We start from the raw sequence: 18,545 nt of genomic DNA on the forward strand, positions 1-18,545 counted from the left end.
CTACATTTGCCTTCCTCCAATTCACGGACAAGGGTGTTGAATAGAACAGGGCCAAAGACAGAGTCCTAGAGCATTTGAGTACAGAATGTCCTCAAGTACGACACTGTTAAGCAATGATCTCTGGATTGGGTCAGTCTGTTCCAAGTTCGCATACCATTCAACCGAACAATGTCCTCAAGGATGGCATGAAATACTCTGAATATATGTGGCAGAAATCAGGCAGAGTAGCTTTACAGAATCCACTGGTGAATAACACTAACTCTTCTGCCCCAGCATTGAGAAGAACTCTAAGGCAGCTGGGTGGCTCAGTTGACTGAGAGTTGGGCCCAGAAAGGTGAGGTCCTGGGTTCAAATATGGCCTCAGACACTTCCTAGCTGTGTGACCCTGGACAAGTCACTTCACCCCCATTGCCTAGCCCTTACTGCTCTTCTGCCCAAGATGAAAGGTAGTGGTTTAAAAAAAAGAAAAAGAAAAAAAGAACTCTAATAAAAAGGCTAGAGACCCCAGTCCTGTTGCAAAAATACAAATATATTAAGGTTTTGGTCAATAGCAAAGATTGCCGCAAACATAACTGAAACATTTCGACTCCTATTTAGGCATCTAAATTGTATCTGATTTATCAGAAAACATTCTGTATCACTGCTCCAAAAGTGACTCTTCATTCAATCACTCTTGCAGGATGAGACCACTTTCAGGTCACTCTCTGGTTCAGTTTGCCCCGATATTTCTTTTTGGTGGTCCTTGGAGGCATTTGTCTGCAGCGCTCTTGCCTTTGGTGATTGACCGTTTCTGGTCTTCTAGTAGTTGGCACTGGAAGTTAAGTTTCATTTCAATAGCCCATCTTGGTTCAGCCCAGTCTGAAAGTACACAACAGTAGATGGAAACTTAAAATAAAAAAATTAAGGCACACTTTTCTAACACTGGTGTCACTGAAATCAGAAAAGCCCAAGGATAGATCTGTTTCAGAAAGTCTCTGGTTCTACTTCAAATGAACATATAACAACATTAAGAATGAGAATTATAGCAATAATAATAGCTAGCAATTATATAATGCTGGAAAATTTGTGATATGCTTCACAAATATGACTACATTTTATTCTTACAAAGGGAAGGGAATAAGTGCTATAAAGCATTTACTATGTTCTGGGCAATGTGCTAAGCATTTTTTTAAAAAACCCTTACCTTCAGTCTTAAATTTATATTGATTTCAAGGCAGAAGACAAGTAAGGGCTAGGCAATGGAAGTTAATTGACTTGCCCAGAGTCACATAGCTAGGAAGGATCTGAGGTAAGATTTGAACCCAGGATCTCTTGTCTCCAGGTTTGGCTCTCTATCACTGAGCCACCCAGTTGCCTTGTGCTAAGTACTTTTTACAAATATCTTATTTGATCTTTGCACTGGGAGGAAGGCACTCTTATTATCCCCATTTAACAGATCAGAAAACAGGCAAAAAAAGAGGCTAAAATCACATAGCTAGTAAGTGTCTGAGGCATATTTTGAACTCCAGCTGCCTCTATTAGTCTCCTGTAAGGTCTCTCAGCTATAGTGTCTGATTCAGAATCTGAACTGAGTCTTCTTGATTCCAAACTTGTTCTCTATCCATTGTACCACTTAGCTGTCTCATAATTATTAGCCATTTTAGCAATAACTTTACCTTTTAGAACAAGCTGGACAAAATGTTTTAAAATGAGAAGTTTATTTAAACATTGATTTACTGGAGATAAATTGATAGCCTGGCCATTATAATTGTGGGTAAAAAAAAATAAATACCCAGCAACAAAAACAGACAAAAAACTCCAAGCTGCAAATCAGAAAAAGGATGAAATGCAAAAAAAACAATGATCCACTATCGGAGAATGAGAGTTTTCTGGCTGCCCGTTGAGCCCAGGAGCACATGCCACTTACAAGGCTTTGCTGTCCCCTTCTTTCCCTGACCCCCAGCTCTAGCTCCCTGGGATAGTCCATGGCATTCTCCTTGGCTTGCCAGTTCAGGCAACATCATGCCTGTGGTGCTGCTGCCAGCATGTAGCTAACTGATGGAAATTCTGTGGATTGTTCACCATAAAAGGAAATAAACTTGAAAAAAATACTATCACCAGTATTGATTTTTTAAAAGAAAACCCTTAATTTCTGTTTTAGAATCAATACTGTATATTGGTTCTAAGGCAGAAGAGCGGTAAGGGTAGACAGTGGGGGTGAAGGGACTTGCCCAGGGTCACCCAGCTAGGAAGTGTCTGAGGCTACATTTGAACCCAAGACCAAGTCTCTAGGTCTGGCTCTCCATCCTCCCTACCAGCATTGAACGGAAATCTCAATTAACACACGGAGACTCCAAAAAGCCTATGTATTTTGTTCTGTAACACGTCAGGCAGTCAGGTCAGCTGTTGGAGGATGCTGTGGAACTCTGGGGGAATGTCACGGAAACAGAACCAGACTCACTCGAAAAGGATGGAATTACAGCACCCAGACAGGCATGGCTAAGGGGAATTTGCTGCTTCTCGCGCATGGTGGATGATCTGGACCAGATCAATAGGGTTTTGTTTCTTCCTTTGCTCCAACTTGCCCCACGAGCAAAGCAAGCAGCCCCGATTACCCAGCCCAGGGGGCGCTTTCCTCTTTCCCGTCTGCTCTTCGAGGGTCTCCCCTGGCTAGGATCATAATCTGGGAGCTCCAAGGAACCTGAGAAGTCGTCTAGTTGATCCTCCTCATTTTACATGTGATTTTAGGAATAACTTTACCTTTCAGAACAAGCTGGACAAAATGTTTTATTTATAATGAGGCCTTGAGATCTAAAGAAGTAAAAGGAACTTGCCCAAAGTCACAAGGAGAATAAATGACAAGAGCCAGCTGGATTTGAACCCAGGTCGTCTGACTCGTCTGATTTCAGGGCTCTTCCCAGGGTTCCCCCATCTAGTCTTAGAAAGCCAGCCATGCATCGGTTTCATCTTTCTCCATTGCTTAGCTCAGTGCCTGGCACATAGTAGTTTCCCACTTATTGCCTGCTAATTAAATTGCTTCTTGACACTTGCTAAGTTGGACAGAATGGAAAAGCAAAGCACAATCGCTGGTGCGAGGCTGTGTCCGGTATGGCCTCTGGCCGCCACACGACCCCAAGGACCGGGCTCTGGCCAGTTCCATCGATTCCATGCCTCGGATGGGATGAGGGAAGGTGGGTACCTACCGTGAGGTTGTGAATGCCTTGGGAGATGACCCCTATCTGGAGGACCGTCCCTTCCGAGGGCTCGATCTGTAAAAGTATTCAGCAGCACCGTCAGAGCAGGCAGGGAGCCATTCACATCATGGGGTCCGATTCCCAGACCCCAGGACTCTCCATAGGGGAGAGTCTTCTGGGAGAACTTCTACCGGACAAATGATTCCCAAAGGATGCTTTTCTGTTATAGTCAGCTTCCAAGACACAAGTCTAGACAACCTGGGAATGTTCTGGAGCAGCGGCGACCTCCCCAGACCCAGGCATGGGCACAGGTCGCTGAGAGAGCCTCAGAGGAGGGAGGAGGTTCCAGGGAAAGTGATTTACTACTTGCCATTGGCAATGGGTGGTGGCAGCGGGGGCAGAGGGGTGACTTTGTCCTCCAACGCTGTTAATGCCTCACATTTCTAAAGATTGTACCGGTCCAGCACTCTGGCTAGCTTGCCGTAGGGCCCTGACCAGACTATGCCATTACACAGAGACTTAATGGCGGGCATTCTGCATTTGAGAGCACCCATGGCGTGGGCATCCACATGCTTGACCTCTGAAAACCCCTGTGGCCTGGACCACTGGCACTGCCAAGCCCCGAGGATGGAGGCAAAGTCTGAGGGAGCTTTCCAGGCAGCAGCATGCAACGGTCTCGTCGTTGCAGCCCCCTCCCCTGGCATGGAGGCCCGCCAGCTCCTGGGCATCAGGCAGCAGGATCAGAAACACGCCACGTCCGTCAGGGGCACAGAAGCCCCGAAGGAAGGGCAATTAGGAGAGCATGCCCACACCAGATACCAGGCAACAGGGTCTGGATGCCAAGGGTGCCCATTCCTCATCTTCTCCCCTTCTTGCTCTGAGTCTGAACGGACCAGAAGAAATGGGGAGCAGGCTCTGCGCCCCCCCAGATCGCACAGGGGACAGCGTACTGCTTCTAGAGCAGAGGAAAGGGTGACGATTAGGGATGTCTGGCCCTCTCCCTTTGAAGGCTGCATCCTTGCCCAGTTTCTGCTCTAGAGGGCAGCACCGAACCACACTTGGGCACAGCCTGGGCTTTGAAGTGGACGGATAGACCCGGAGGGGAGCCGGGCTTTGCAGTGGGGTCATGGGAGCTGGAAGGGACCAACAGTTCGTGTTAATGGCAAACTCAGTCTCAAACAAAAAGTGACGTGTGAGCCAAGTACGTCATGCAACGTTAGACTTTGTTAAGATTAGTGTGATGCCCAGGTGGAAGGTGGCTGCAGCTCTTCTCCGCCTTGGCCAGGCCATAGCCGAAGTGTTACTGTGTTCACTTGTGGGTACCACACGGTGGGAAGGACATCGGCAACTTGGAATTAAGGGAGCCTGGATGGTGCCAGCCGGGGGGTCAGGAAGACTCATCTTTCTGGGTTCAAATCCAGCCTCAAACACTTCTCAGTTGTGTGACCTTGGGCGAGTCACTTTACCCTGTTTGCCTCGGTTTCCTCATCCATCAAACGAGCTGGAGGAGGAAACGGCAAACCTCTAGAGTGACTCTGCCAAAAAAATCCTCAAATGGGGTCACAAAGAGTCGAGCACCAGCGAAAGCATGGTGGAAGGACTTGATACCAGGCCATACTGGACAATATGAATTTCTCCAATTTCTCCAGAGCCTTTCTCACCGCTACCGTGGAGGCAGTCACTGGCCAGGATTATTTCCCATTTACAGATGAGGAAGGAAACTAGATCCTAGAGGTCAGGTAACCTGCCTGTGGTTTCAGGGCTGTGTCAGAGCCAGGATTCACGCCTAGATTTCAAGCCCAGCATTATTTTTGTTACACATTAGGAAGGAACTGGGGCTTTCTCTGCTCAGCATAACCTGGAGAAAGTGAGGAAGGCAGTCATCTAAGAGTGGGACTGAAGACCACCCTCAGTTCAAATCCCATCTGATATTAGCTGGGTGACCTTGTTTTCTCACCCATAAAATGGAGGGCCACAAAGGCCCATTCCAGATAGAAATGGCTAATTCTCCAAGATGGGGCTTGCTTGGCTTGGGGAGCCTGATGATGGGGAGAAGGTGCATAGAGAAGATTTTGGCACGACTGACTGAAGAAAAAAACCTTTTTTGCTCTCTAATTAGAGCTCTATTAAAGAATGGGCTGGCCCAGGACATAATGAGCTCCCCATCACTGGCAGCTGGACATTATAGAGGGGATTCATACTTAGGGTGAGGCTGGACTCTAGAGAGCCCTTCTGGGCAGAACAAGGCTGAAGAGAACACGTGTCATTTAAAAAGAGATGGAAAGTGGTTTCTGTATAAGGATTTGGCAGGCTAGAAGAGAGCTGGAAGGTACCTGAGGTGACCTGTAGGTAGGGGGAGGGAGCTATGATTCTCCCCATTCTAGAGATGAGAAAATTGAGTCCTGAAGTAGCTAAGCGATCTGTTCAAGGCCCCAGAACCTGGGAGAAGATTGAACATGAGTGAACCTTGACAGGAGCACACACTGGCGGAGCATGTCCAGCTCCCCCATAACCCCCAAACATATGGGCAAGCAGCCGGGGGTCCCGAGATCCTCCAAACACAGACACAACATTTAATGCTCCCCAGAGGGGTGTTAGCTACAGCAAAACTCGTGGACAGAAGGCTGCCTGCTTGCTTTTCTCTTTTTGAAAATGGGACCACAGATAGAAGTTGGAAGGCAACCCCAGTGCTGACAACTTGTCCAACCCTTTCAGGTCCCAGCTCTCGCTGTGGAAACTCCTAGGCAGCCGTCTGCTGCAGACGGGAGGGAGTGGAATGTGGAGGGCTGGGGGCAGGGGCTGGACCAGGTCCTCCTCTCCTCCTCATGAAGCAGAAAGGCTGAGAGCTGGGGGGAAATGAGCCTTCCCCACACCTGGGCACTGAAATCCTGGCTCTGTTCTTCCCGATTTGAGCTGACTGTGTACGCGGGCCATGGCGGGCCTTGCTGGCTCAAGGTTCGATTTTTCCATTGTATAGTGGTTAGAAAGCCATCTGTGCCCCTCCTCCTGCCCCATTACAGGGATAAGTTCTACATCGAGGGCTTTGCTTCTCAGAAGAACATTAATTATTGATCTTACCACAAAGAAGCAACAACCCTCTGCATTAAAATAAACAAGCCGCCAGGTTGGAAACCTTCCTCACGGATTACATTTTCTGCTGGTGGTTCCTCTCAGCAGTCAGAACTCAGGGACCGATTTCAAGTGTTTGCAATGCAGTTGGAAAGAAGAAGAAGAAGAAGAAGAAGAAGAAGAAGAAGAAGAAGAAGAAGAAGAAGAGAAGAGAGAGAGAGAGAGAGAGAGAGAGAGAGACAGAGAGAGAGAGTGTGTGTATTTATCCCCAATCCTCCGTACAAATTAACTAGAACAAAATTTTATACATTTATTCATAGTTATGTTCATAGCACTTAAATACATCTTAAAATGAAAATAGTGTTTATATTTGTGCAGACTCTGCAGGGTATGGGCATTAAGAATCATTTAAAAAACCATAATCTTAAAACCGTTTTCCTTCCATTCTTGGTCTCTAGTAACAGTCTGAACAGCCTGTCCTCAGGAAAGGCACTAATTCCCAGAGAGGCTGGGACAGAAGTGTTGACTCAAAGAGAAAAAAACAAAACAAAACCAAACCAAACCAGCCCCTCAAACTGCCCCAGTCAGTTGCCCGGCATATCTGGGGTCAAGGCACAATGCTTCGGGTTTCTATAGCCTGGCTTTTCTCGGTGAGTTCATGCAGATGAGTGAGGCTGGAGGTTACATGGCAGCTAACACAGTGTTATTTGCAAGCTCTGGGATTGGCACGGAGATGCGGAGATGACAGGGACATCAGTTGACGTATCCCACCTGATCCAGTTTGTCCAGTTCCTCCCCGGGGCTGGGGCTGAGGCCTCGGTGGCCCCCATAAGCCTTGTGATTGCCATTTGCACTTTCGCTGGGCTCCGTGGGACATATGTAGTCTGTAGACTCATCAAACTTCTTTTTTCTCATATTTCCAAAGTGTGAAAATCCTAGTTTCTTTGGCTAAAACACAACCACACAAAGAGAGAAAAGTAATTTTACCTATTGATCAAAGAAAGTCACGTTTAAGAATACGAAATGAATTTATTTATTCATTCACTAAAGATTTATTCTATATCTACTAAGTGCAGTGCACTATGGGGAAAAACAGAGCCCAAATCCCACAATACCCAATACCAAAACAGAGCTGGCTTCTATGTAAGCCAGTCGCGTGTTGGGGAAGGGCCAAGAAAAGTTTTGAGAGTTTTAAGGAATTCTCTGACTGGTCCTGTAGAGAAGTGTTTTCTCTGGTCCGTCTCTGCAGGCCTCACCGAGGACTAAAAGCTCTAGAAAGCTCCCGTCCCTCAGAGTGAGAGCCAAGCGATCCACTGCATTAAGCCTCTCGCACCTGGGCCCGCATGCCTCGTCACCCCCAGGCACCGCAGGGTACTGGCGGGCCCGAACACTTCTGGTTTTACCAAGTCCCCAGAAGCCGGACACACATGCCATGGGTGGTTCCAGGAGCTCCAGGCTTCCCAGCTACTTCTCTCTGGATGGAGGTGCTGCTGCGATGCCTCCTGATGAGGAAGGCCTTCTGGGGAAGGAGGAAGCCCACGCCTGGGGACCTACCCGGACTTTGGCAGTGGTGGTCAGTGGCGTATAGGCCGCGGACGCCATGATGTCTCTCTTTTCTTGCTGGGCCACAGGCCCAATGAGGACGTTGAAATTGGTGGTTAGATGGCGTCGGAGGAGCGTCTTCTGAGGAGGAATGTTCAGGAGCATGGCGAGAGTGTCCCCACTGAAGCGGGGCTCCAGGATCTGGGGAAAGACCAGAAGGATTGGGTCACGGGCTCAGCAGCCTCCACAAGCAAGGACTCAGACTACTGCTCTGACTCACAATCATGCCCCCCCTCCCCCAAAGGGTCTCATTCATATCAGCTCTGGCTGTGACTTAAGTAAGACGTTTTATTCAGGAGGATCAGAGGCCTAGAACGAGGAGGGCCTTCGGATGTCGTCTCCCATTTTGAAAACAAAGCCCTGTGAGGTTAGAGCAGTGGCTCAAAGGCATTCAGTAAATGGAGTCAAGGCCGGAGGTGGGCTGGAACGCTCGCCCTCGGCTCCACTGCTTCCTCGAGAACCCTCTTCCGTGTGTCTGCGGCAGGATCCTGTCTCTGAAGTCATACTATCCAACACTGGACTCATATAAAATAGGGTCACTGGTTCCAGCCCAATGAAAACATGCATGTGAATTGGAGTAACTTTAGGGGATCGATTATTCATCGTACACAGGCCTCGCTGGATCTAAATCCCCGAAAGGCCCCTCGAAGGAGGAGGACAGGACGTGTCTCGGCTCCCGGGAGCGAGAAGGTCCTGGCTGGGGAGTTTAGGAGAAAGCTGCCCCTTTGGTGCGCCTGCGTCTTCCCCAGGGTGCTGCAGGAAGACTGGGCCGTGCAGAACTGGGTGCTCGGACAAGCCGGGGTCTGCGTGGCCCTGCCCGGGGGGGTCTTGGTGCTGGGCAGCAGTTTCCAGCTCCTCAAGCCTTTCGGGGAGAGCCAGCCACTGGGTCTGTTCAGGGACTCGCTGCTAACTGGGGATCGGAGAGCTCCTGGGATGGCTCTGTACGCCGGGGCCCGCCTCTCCCCTGCCCCCAGCCCACGCTTCCAGGACTGCCCGTCCCTAGAGGGCGGTGGGAGCGGAGGCAGAAGGGCCTGGCTTCAGAGGCCACGTTTCTCCACTGGGTCACTGCGGGCACAGGTCTGGCTCCCCGCCCACGCTCGCTGCCCATGGGACCCTCGGGCCTTATTTCCCCATCTGTAAAACGAGAGGAAGTGGACGCTGTGCCCGAGAGGCCCCTCCTGGCCTCGGGAGAATTTACACGAAGCGGCCGCTCCGCTCCGGGGGTGCTACTCACGATGAGGCCGCCGTGGACGCCGCTTCCTCGAAGGTTGGGGGCGTACTCGGCCAGGTCCACGGACCTCAGCCACTCCATCACTCGGTGGTTGGACCACTGCACCACTTCTGAAGGAGAAACATTGCTCTGCAGGAGTGAGAAGGAGGGGAAGTTCTCATCACTGAGAATGCCACTGCCCGGTCCATGTTCCTGCATCTCTGCCTCGGCCCCCTGCCCAGCGAGGGAAGGAAAAAGCATTCTCTGTGCTCAGCCCTGTGTGCTGGGGACTTTATTAAGCTCTTTCTACACACCATCTCTCAAAACTACCCCAGGAGGTGGGGCCTATTCTTGTCCCCATTTTATAGTTGGGGAAACTGAGGATGAGTCATACAGCTAGCAAGTGTCTGAGGCTGCATTTGAACTTGAGTCTCCCTGACTCCAAGCTCAATGTTCTAACAGCTGCCTCTAAAATACTGTGCCCAGAAAGTCCTTTACCCTGTAGGTGGGCAGATCTTTTTCATAGGAATCAGTGACTTTCTGCCACACTGTATCCGTTGGACTGGTTCTTAGAACTCAAGCACAGGGTGCGATCAGGTCAGGCCCACCTTCTCCTGTGAGGCCAAGAGGCCAGAAGGCTCTGGACGCTGTCTCTGAGGAACCCAAGGGGCCTTTTGCTATGCGCTATGGGATTGGCATATAAATCTGGGAGAGGTCAGTAAAGGGCTCCCCTCTCCTCTCTGTTCCTGGCTAAGGCAGGGAGGAGGAGGATTAGCAACATTAGAGCCTGCTCTGCTGAGGGCACCAATGGGGACTCCTGACAAAAAAGGTGCCTGAAGCTGTGAACAAACCTGAGCAAAGGCCTGTCCCTCTGTTCCATTCTCCTCCCCATCTCTCAGGGCAGAAGAGGGAGAGAAAGAAAGGACCTTCCCTCTCCTGATTCCTTCCACCCTGCCACATTGCCTGCAATCTCTTTATTTTCTTTGTGATCCTCTTCTCTTCTCTTTCTCTTTCCTTATCTCTTTTTTTTTCTTCTCCCCTTTTTTAAACCCTTCTCTTCCATCTTGGAATCAATTCTGTGAATCAGTTCCAAAGCAGAAGAGCAGTAAGGGCTAGGCAATGGGGGTTAAGTGACTTGTCCAGGCTCACACAACTAGGAAGTGTCTGAGGCCAGATGTGAACCCAGGACCTCCTGTCTCCAGCCTGGCTCTTGATCCCGAGCCACCCAGCTGCCCCACTCCCCTAATTTTTCATTATCTTGTTTCAGTACACTACATTTCAAGGACCCCAACACAATTTGGACTGGCCCACCAAGCTCATCAATTGTCTTTTGTCTAGAATGACACTGTGAACCCAGAGAAGCTGACACATAGCACACATCAGGGCACTCCAGAATCGGGATGGCAGAAGTGTGCGGCGTGCCTTCTCCCTCTCTAAGGACCTTATTGTCTCTTCGGGCAATGAAAGGGGGCACCGAGCAGCAGGTGGACTTCCTGCCTAAGCCAGGGGCTTTGTCCTTTTATGCCTGCACCCGTGAACCAGAGGGCCCTTCCTGCCCTACCTCATCCGCAGGTCTCCTATGCAGGCAGTGAGGATTGAATTTGTTGACATGGAGCACGTGGATGGCACACTTAATGCTGAGATGATGCAGCTGGCTGGTGACTTTTAAGAAGAGAAGGTCATTCTGGAAGAGGAAGGTAAAGGCTCAGGGGCTCCCTCGGCACCAGGAGGGCTTCTGCAAGCACGCACAAGCATGCACGCTGTGGGCTTGTTCTCTCCCTCCTCCATTCTCCTGAGCTACCCCCAGCCCCAGTGTCTAGTCGATGAGCACCCAGACGCTGTATACTTGGGATGCGACACAGGGCCAAGGAGATGGTGTTTCAAGATTTTTGTGATTGCTCTTGTCAGTCTCAAACTTGTGATTTCATTGGCATGGAAAATTCCTGGTTAGTCTGTCTCTCCCAATGCACACATATAGCAGTTGTGCAGCTGAGATTCTAGAAGAGAGGGCTTTCTTCAGCTTTTTTGTACATATGGACCCCTTTGGCAGTCTGATGAAGTCTTTTTTTTTTTTTTTTAAACCATTATCTTCTGTCTTAGTGCCACTTCTGAGATAGAAAAGTGGCAAGGGCTAGGCGATCAGGGTTAAGTGACTCATGGAGAGTCACACAGATAGGAAGTGTCTGAGGCCAGAATTGAAACCAGGGCCTCCTGACTCCAGGCCTGGCGCTCTAGCCACTGTACTACCTGGCTGCCCCTGATGAAGACTTTAGACTTTTTCTCAGAATCATGTTTTCAAATAATCAATGAGCAGAGCAGGGGCTGGCAGCTGTGGCCAAAGAGGCCCTATTTCTGTACAGCTTCCAGGCCAAGAAGGATTTTTACATTTTGAGCTTGGTTAATAATGGCCTCTGGGCCAGATTTGCTGAACTGAGTTAGAGAACAGTGAAAATGAAGACTTGATTTCTTTACCCTTCCAAGTTCACAGACCTCAGGCTAATCTTTTTTTTTTTTTTTTTAAACCCTTACTTCTGTGTATTGGCTCCTAGGTGGAAGAGTGGTAAGGGTGGGCAATGGGGGTCAAGTGACTTGCCCAGGGTCACACAGCTGAGAAGTGTCTGAGGTCAGATTTGAACCTAGGACCTCTCGTCTCTAGGCCTGACTCTCAATCCACTGAGCTACCTAGCTGCCCCTTAATCTTTGGTTTTGAAAGCTACCTAGGGCACCCAGATTAAATATTTGCTCAAGGCCACAAAGCTGGCCAAGCTGTGTCAAGAGTCAGAATTAACCCATGTTTTCTTGATTCTGAGGCCAGCTGTCTCTTCACTTGACCTGAAAGTATTTTATAAATGTTGATTATGATGAGGAAGATCATTTGGCTCCCCCTGACCTCAGTTTCTTCTGTAAAATGAGAGAATCATGTGAAATGGACACCCAGTAAGACATATCACTTGTCATAGGGGTGCTGGGTGACTCCCACCCCTCTTCCCCATACCAGCTGGTAGTGTGGTTTCTGTCTAAAGCCCCATGTTTCCACACCTCAGCCTCTAAATATCCCTTTTGTAAGAGTTGTTTTGGTTGTATCTGACTCTTGGGTTTTCTTGGCAAGAGATATTGGAGGGGTTTGCCATCTCCTTCTCTGGCTCATTTGATAGAGGAAGAACTGAGGCAAACAGAATAAGTGACCTGCCCAGGGTCACACAGCTAGAAGTGTCTGAGGCCAAAGGTGAATTCATGAAGAGGAGTCTTCCTGATTCCAAGCCTAGTGCTCTATTTACTGTGCCACCTATTTCCCTAAAATTCTTCAACGGATGACTCAAGTGACTCCTATAAAAGAGAGGCATTTCTTGCTGCTGAGCTGCCGATGTATTTACTTTCTGTATACACACAGCATCCAACCCTTCTTACCTCAACCCATCCCCTCCTTCCAGTCCATAATTAAAGGTAAGCTTCTTGAGGTCACAGAACATTTTATTTTTATCTCAGTATCCCCAATGCCTTGTACATGGATGCTACTTGGTAAATATTAGTTTAACTGAACTGATTAAGCCCAAATCCCTTACCACAGTTAGGTACTGAAGCATCCGCCCATCAACTCTGGACTCATGAAATTGATCTTTGTATTGAGGCAAGCCAATGTCGTCAAGCCACCCTACAGAATGAAAAAAGGAAGATACATCTCAAAACTCCTACGTTACAGCCACTAAAAACAAAGGAGGTCATTGGGAGAGGGGGGGCACGTAGAGTGGGAAAGTGAAAAGGCAGAATATTTCATTTTTGGACTTTCAGAAGAAGTTATTTTTCTTCTCCCCTGACTCCCCAGTGGGATAACTCTAGCGTCTTTCTCCTAAAGGACAGAGAAAATATGTGGCTCCCCAGAAAGGGACAGGTTGAGTCTGCTTGGACTTACGGGTTACCCAGATGTGGTCTAGTTGTGCAGACTTCTCTTGTTGCTTGGTGTTAATGGACTTCACAGCCAAAACCAACTTTTTCCTGTGCAGGGGGTGCTTAATTCCAAGCTCCTGAAATGGACAAGTGGAAGATCAGCTGTTGAGTTTGAGGAGGGAAATCTACCCTAATTTATAGGCCCTAGAGGTGAAGTGGTTATGCTATGAGGGAGGCCTCATTGCTCATTAGGAACAACCTTGGTCCAACGTCTAAGCCTCTGCTCAGTAGGACCTGAAGGGATAAGCTGCTGCTGCCACTCGGGCCTTATCAGAGCTGTAACTTGGGTAGTGTCTGAGGGCTTGGCCCAGGAGGGTGGAATTTAGGGGACACTGACAGCTATTCTTCTTTAGTGTTGCAATAAATGACCATAGCACCTAAGGAGCGAGAAAAAGTAGTAAAAGTAGGAAGAACCACATGGTTCAGAGAGCCTTCATTATGTCCCTTCCCAGCTGAGGTTTTCTCTAAGAGCTGATCTGATCTGGGAAGACTTATATGAACTGATGCAAGTGAAGTGAAAAGAACCAGGAGAACATCGTACACAGTAACAGCAATACTATAAATGGGGATCGATTATGAAAGACTTAGCTACTCTGATCAAGACAACGATCCAACCAAAGGACCCATGATGAAAAATGCTCCAGAGAGAGAAATGATGAACTCTGAGAGCAGATTGAATCATATTTTTAATACTTTATTTTTCTTGAGTGTGTGTGTCTTTTCTTTTTGTTGTTGGGTATTTCCCTATTTTATAGATGAGGAACTGAGGTAAATAGGGGTTAAGTGATTTGGGGCCAGGGTCACACGGCTAGTAAGTTATCTGAGGCCGGATTTTGAGCTCTGTTGTTCCTGGGGCCCTATCCATTACATCACTTAGCTATGGTGTCTTCTTTTGCAACAAGGCTAATATAGAAATGTTTTGTATGACTTCACCTGTATAATCAATATCATAGTGCTTGTCTTCTCAAGGGGTAGGAAAGGGATGAGAAGGCGGGAGAGAATTGAGAAGTTAAAATTTTTTAAAAAATGTAATTGAGAAATATTTAATGAAGTAAAAATGTTAAAAAAATAAAAGTTAATTTGAAGGTACTTAATAAGCTGCCTGTTGGGACATTTTTGAAGTTTGTTCCCAGCATGAAAAATGCTAGTTTGGGCTCCAGTTCTTCTCTTCCCAATAGATATTACACACTAGAAATTCATCTTCTAACTTGTCCTCTTTTCCCTCCCTGTCAAGATCCCAGGCATATGGAAGGCAGTTGAGGTCACAGAATCTAGAAAAAAGGTGAGTGACTTTAATGCAGATGAAGGCTGGCAAGCCTCCAGGTTTGCCCTTACCTTTTCCATGTCCTGAGGGGTTGCAGTCAATAGTGTGTGGCCAGAGCTCACCCATTGTCTGGCAAAGATCACATACTGACCCAGACCAAAGTCCTCCAGCCATGAACACACTTGCTCAGTGCTCCACTGGGCAAAAGGAGCATTGGAATCGCTGAAAAACAAAGAGTACGTGACTGTCAGGGCTGGTGTGTCATTGCAAGGGGAGTCTGGAATAGATTCTTGTTAAAACAGTATTTCTGCAAAACAAAAAGATCATTGAACTTCTGACATCTGAGACAAAAATTCCACTGCAATTGCGAAATATAGTGAGGGAACATGGAATCATAGTATTATGGAATCTGAGAGTTGTCAGGGACTTTGGTGACCATTTAGTTCTACCCATATGGACATGAAAGGAACTTGGCACTAGATATAATCTAATATAGAATAAAGGAATGAAACATCCCAAGTTCCATTTTCCTCCTTAAAGTCTCCCATGATTCATTTCTCCAGGAACTTTCTAACAGTCTATCATGATTAACTCTAGAACTTTGGGCATCTAAGTCCTCCCTCTCTAAGTTTGTTCATCACCTGGGTTCTGGGAGAGAGAAGGATGTTACCTCTTTTGAGCTTTGGGGTCTCTGGTTCTGGACAGCCTTGGTCCTGCAGTTGCCCGGAGTCCACCTCGGCGGAATTCTGCTATCCCTATTGCATCTGTGTTGAAATTCCCTGATTGAGTTCTTCTTATTCTGTGTGGACAGAAAACCATAGGGACTGTCAGATGACATTCTACAAGAATGGATCCAGCCTCTTTCTCAACTCTCTCTCTCACTCTTGGACAAGTAAGACATAAAGAAGGCACAGGCCCTGTAAATCAGTTCTTTCTACTGAACTGAGTACCATTCCAAAGACCAGGCTTGTTGATCCTATGAGACACATAACTCAGCATTGCCGTCCCAACACACTTTTGCCTCTGGTGGCCTCCTCTGAAGTAGGTATAGATTCTAACAGGATTGAGAAGAAAGCTGGGGCTGGCTGACTGATGACAAGTTTTGCTTCTGGCGTTGGAGTTTGGGTTGTTCACCCTCCAGGGCCAATAGAGGCACCCCATGCCAAGACCAGATGTTCTTTTCTGTGCACCATCTTGGAGTTGGGTAATAAGATCAGAACAAGGAAACAACTGCAAATGATCAAAGTCTCAACTTTCCAGTGGCACATATGCAGAGATAATCCATCAGAACATGGAGTTCTTAATTTGGGAATCTGTGAATTTATTTTTTAAAAAATTGGAAAACTATAATTCAATAGAAATGTAATTCTATGCATTTCACTCAATACATTAAAAAAATATGATTCAGTTTCAACAGAAGGCCAAAGGGGGCTATGACTCTAAAAAAGCTTGAGGACCCCTGTGTTAGAGGATAAGTTTCCTTGGGTGAAATGGAAACAGAGGGGGAAAAAAGAGAAAGACATATTATCCAGGAGCTGGAATAAGTAGGAGTTTGCAATTCTTCGGGGTTCTATAGAAGTTCTGGGGCTGTTTAGCAGTTATGAGACTATGTTTAGAGTGGTGAGTAAGAATTTGGGAGTACATTGTGATGAGGTTGGAGAGGGAGAAAGTAGAATATTTGGATAGTGAGTTTAGAGTGGGAGTAGTTTCAGGGATTTGTGAAAATGGGATTAACTCTCCCCTCACCCTCTTTTAGATTTACTCATCCCACTTATCCTTAAGTATGGGGAGGTCTGTGAGGAAAGGAAGGGTCTTTAAAAGTGGCAAGAACTTCCTGTGACCAGCTCTTTCACCTTCAAACTTGGGCCCTGGAGGAGCTCTGGCTGGGGACCTCAGACTGCTCTTGGATTTTCCCTTAAAATTATCATCGGGTGAGTGAAAAAGGCTGACTCCCTTTCCTGGCTTTTCTGGAGGTACTAGCCTCTGGAGAGGCCTTGTAGCTAAAACCCTTGTTTAATTTACCTCTGGGGCCCCTTTGCTGGGCCTCTGAAGCCCTATCTGGTTTATCCTGGGCCAGAGTGATTGCAAAGAGAAAAGTAAGACAGTCCCTACTTTCAAAGAGCTGACATTTGAATGAGGGAGGCAACATATAGAGGTTGGAAAAGATTGGGAGGCCAGATTCTGTTTTGTATAGCATATCTGCACCCTCAGCTTTTGTGATCCTCCCTGTTTTAGTTTAAGAGGCCTCAAAGGGGCACAGGGCAAGCTGAGGTCAGGAAGTGTGTCTAATTCACCCCTGGACCTGGCTCCCAGCATTACTTGTTGAAGGAGGAATGAAGACCTCTTAAAGACAACGTGCTACAAATAACAGGCGATTTTTATAATTCTCCTCAGGAGGTATTTAGGAACGTCAGTTAATTATTTCCATTAAACACGAGCTCTGTGCTTGTCTGCAGAGCTCTGATAGGTATGGGGTGGTCAGGTGGAACAGAAATTAGTCTTTTTTGTTTGATCCTTGAGGGAGGGCACATCAGAAGCAATAGGTAAAACTTGCAAAGAGGAAACTTTGGGCTCCATGTCAGGAAAAACTTTCTAACCACTAGAGCTGTCCCAAGTGGAGCAGGAACTTGGAGGTCTTCAAGCTGTGGCTAAAGGAACACTGGTTGGGTATGTTATACTGGGGATTCCTTTCAAGCATGAACATCTGATGCAGAAACAGGAAAATAATATTCATAATGATTCCCGTAATGCAAATGAAGACAGCACTAAAAGAAAAGAATTCTGATCCAATCCCAATATTCCAGATGACTGATTCAGGAATCTACGTTCTGTTGAGAGGTTGCCACCCACAGATATGGAGAGCCAAGTACTGTCAGTTATGTGCTTATATCATATAGTTTTGCTTGCCAGGTTTTTGTTGATGATTTAAGAGGGGTAACGTGTGTGGGGGATAGATGAGAACTGAATATGGTATAAAAATACTAAAAGGCATTTACAAAAAAAGAACTGTTACCTTTTGTTTTAGAATCAGTATCAGTTCAAAGGCAGAAGAGTGGTAGGGTTTAGACAATGGGGATCAAGTGACTTGTCCAGGGTCACATAGCTGGGAAGTGTCTGTGTTCAAATTTGAACCCAGGACCTCCTGTCTCTAAATCCACTAGGCCACCTAGCTGCCCCCTAAAAGGCACTTTTGGACTATATAAAAAAACTCCCTCCCTCCTCCAAACAACCACAACCAAAACCACAAAACTTACTTTCCCCAGAATTTCTTGATGCCTTTAGGGCTCCGTTTCATTTCTGGAGTTAGTGGAGACTGGGGCCCCGAATCGGTTCCAGATGACACGGGTGAAAGGTCATTTGATGTGACAGTGGTATCCAAATTGCTCTCAGTTTCTCCTGAGGGAAAAACAGTGAAACAAAGGGGATGAGATGATGGAGAGAAAGGGGAAAATATTTTCTAAAGTGACATTTTTAAATCAGCAACTCTATGCCAAGGTTTCTATCTCACTGAAACTGGACATTCAGCAACTACTCATGGTTCTATCCCTCTCCTAGATGGCTTGGCAGCTTTGACTTACTCTGTTTCCAAGTCAAACGGGTACTTCTCCTAGCCACGCTGGTGGCTCTCTTTTTGGGAGGCTCACCATATCACTACTGGACTTAGTGGAAACATCTGATCAACTCACCCACTATAGCCCAGGTTTAAGCAATCCTGCATTCTTAGCATCCTCAGAAGCAACAAACACACACCACCATGCCCAGCCTTCAGTGGTTGTTTCCTCAAGGTTTTTGGGAGGAAATCTCTCAGAAATGTGTTTTTTGCACAAAATATAGGATTTTGGAAATGGATGTGCTAAGTGGCATTGCTTGGTCTGGGTTTTAACTTTCTGGAGAGCTGACTTGATGGCTCAGAACTGAGTGGCTACTGGTGTTTCAAGGCTCTCCCTTCTCTCAAAGGTTGGGGAACAACACTGGGAAAACGGGTTCCACCCCTCTCCTAAGGTCCCTGTCTTCATCCCAAAAGAAGACTACACAAAGGGGAATGAACACTGTGTGCAGGGAGGACATTCTCACTCCCAGCCTCACCTGGAAGGATCACAGTACCTAATATCGGTGCACTGACACTCCGGCCACGAGCTCCAACCATCCAAGAAGCAGAAAAGCCACATGAAGGAGCAAGAGAGACCCCAGGCCAGCCCAACAGAAGTATGAGGAAGCAAAGAAATGAACAACAGTGTCACAGAGCAAGAGAGAAAATAAAACAGAATGAAAGAAACAAAAC

At 47.2% G+C, this 18,545-nt stretch overlaps 1 protein-coding gene across 6 annotated transcripts in view; it reads right to left on the minus strand.

Moving 5' to 3' along the window:
• Nucleotides 1–514: 514 nt before the first annotated feature.
• The window catches only part of PPFIBP2 (PPFIA binding protein 2), a 195,609-nt gene continuing 177,578 nt past the window's right edge, over nt 515–18,545 (minus strand). For 3 of the 6 annotated variants that reach the window (XM_044680576.1, XM_044680573.1, XM_044680571.1), the window contains 12 exons: nt 18,368–18,400; nt 17,518–17,659; nt 14,934–15,062; nt 14,335–14,485; nt 12,965–13,076; nt 12,618–12,706; nt 10,616–10,738; nt 9,079–9,204; nt 7,797–7,985; nt 7,014–7,190; nt 3,183–3,248; nt 515–858 (listed from right to left, as the gene is read on the minus strand). In XM_044680576.1, coding sequence (XP_044536511.1) covers nt 826–858; nt 3,183–3,248; nt 7,014–7,190; nt 7,797–7,985; nt 9,079–9,204; nt 10,616–10,738; nt 12,618–12,706; nt 12,965–13,076; nt 14,335–14,485; nt 14,934–15,062; nt 17,518–17,659; nt 18,368–18,400 — 1,370 coding nt within the window. In that variant the 3' untranslated portion in view covers nt 515–825. Of the gene's footprint in view, nt 859–3,182; nt 3,249–6,532; nt 7,191–7,796; nt 7,986–9,078; nt 9,205–10,615; nt 10,739–12,617; nt 12,707–12,964; nt 13,077–14,334; nt 14,486–14,933; nt 15,063–17,517; nt 17,660–18,367; nt 18,401–18,545 lie in introns of those variants that run through there. The other 3 variants (XM_044680572.1, XM_044680574.1, XM_044680575.1) reach the window with 3 other exon arrangements.

Source organism: Gracilinanus agilis, chromosome 6, assembly GCF_016433145.1.
Source record: "Gracilinanus agilis isolate LMUSP501 chromosome 6, AgileGrace, whole genome shotgun sequence".
Classification (NCBI taxonomy): domain Eukaryota; kingdom Metazoa; phylum Chordata; class Mammalia; order Didelphimorphia; family Didelphidae; genus Gracilinanus; species Gracilinanus agilis.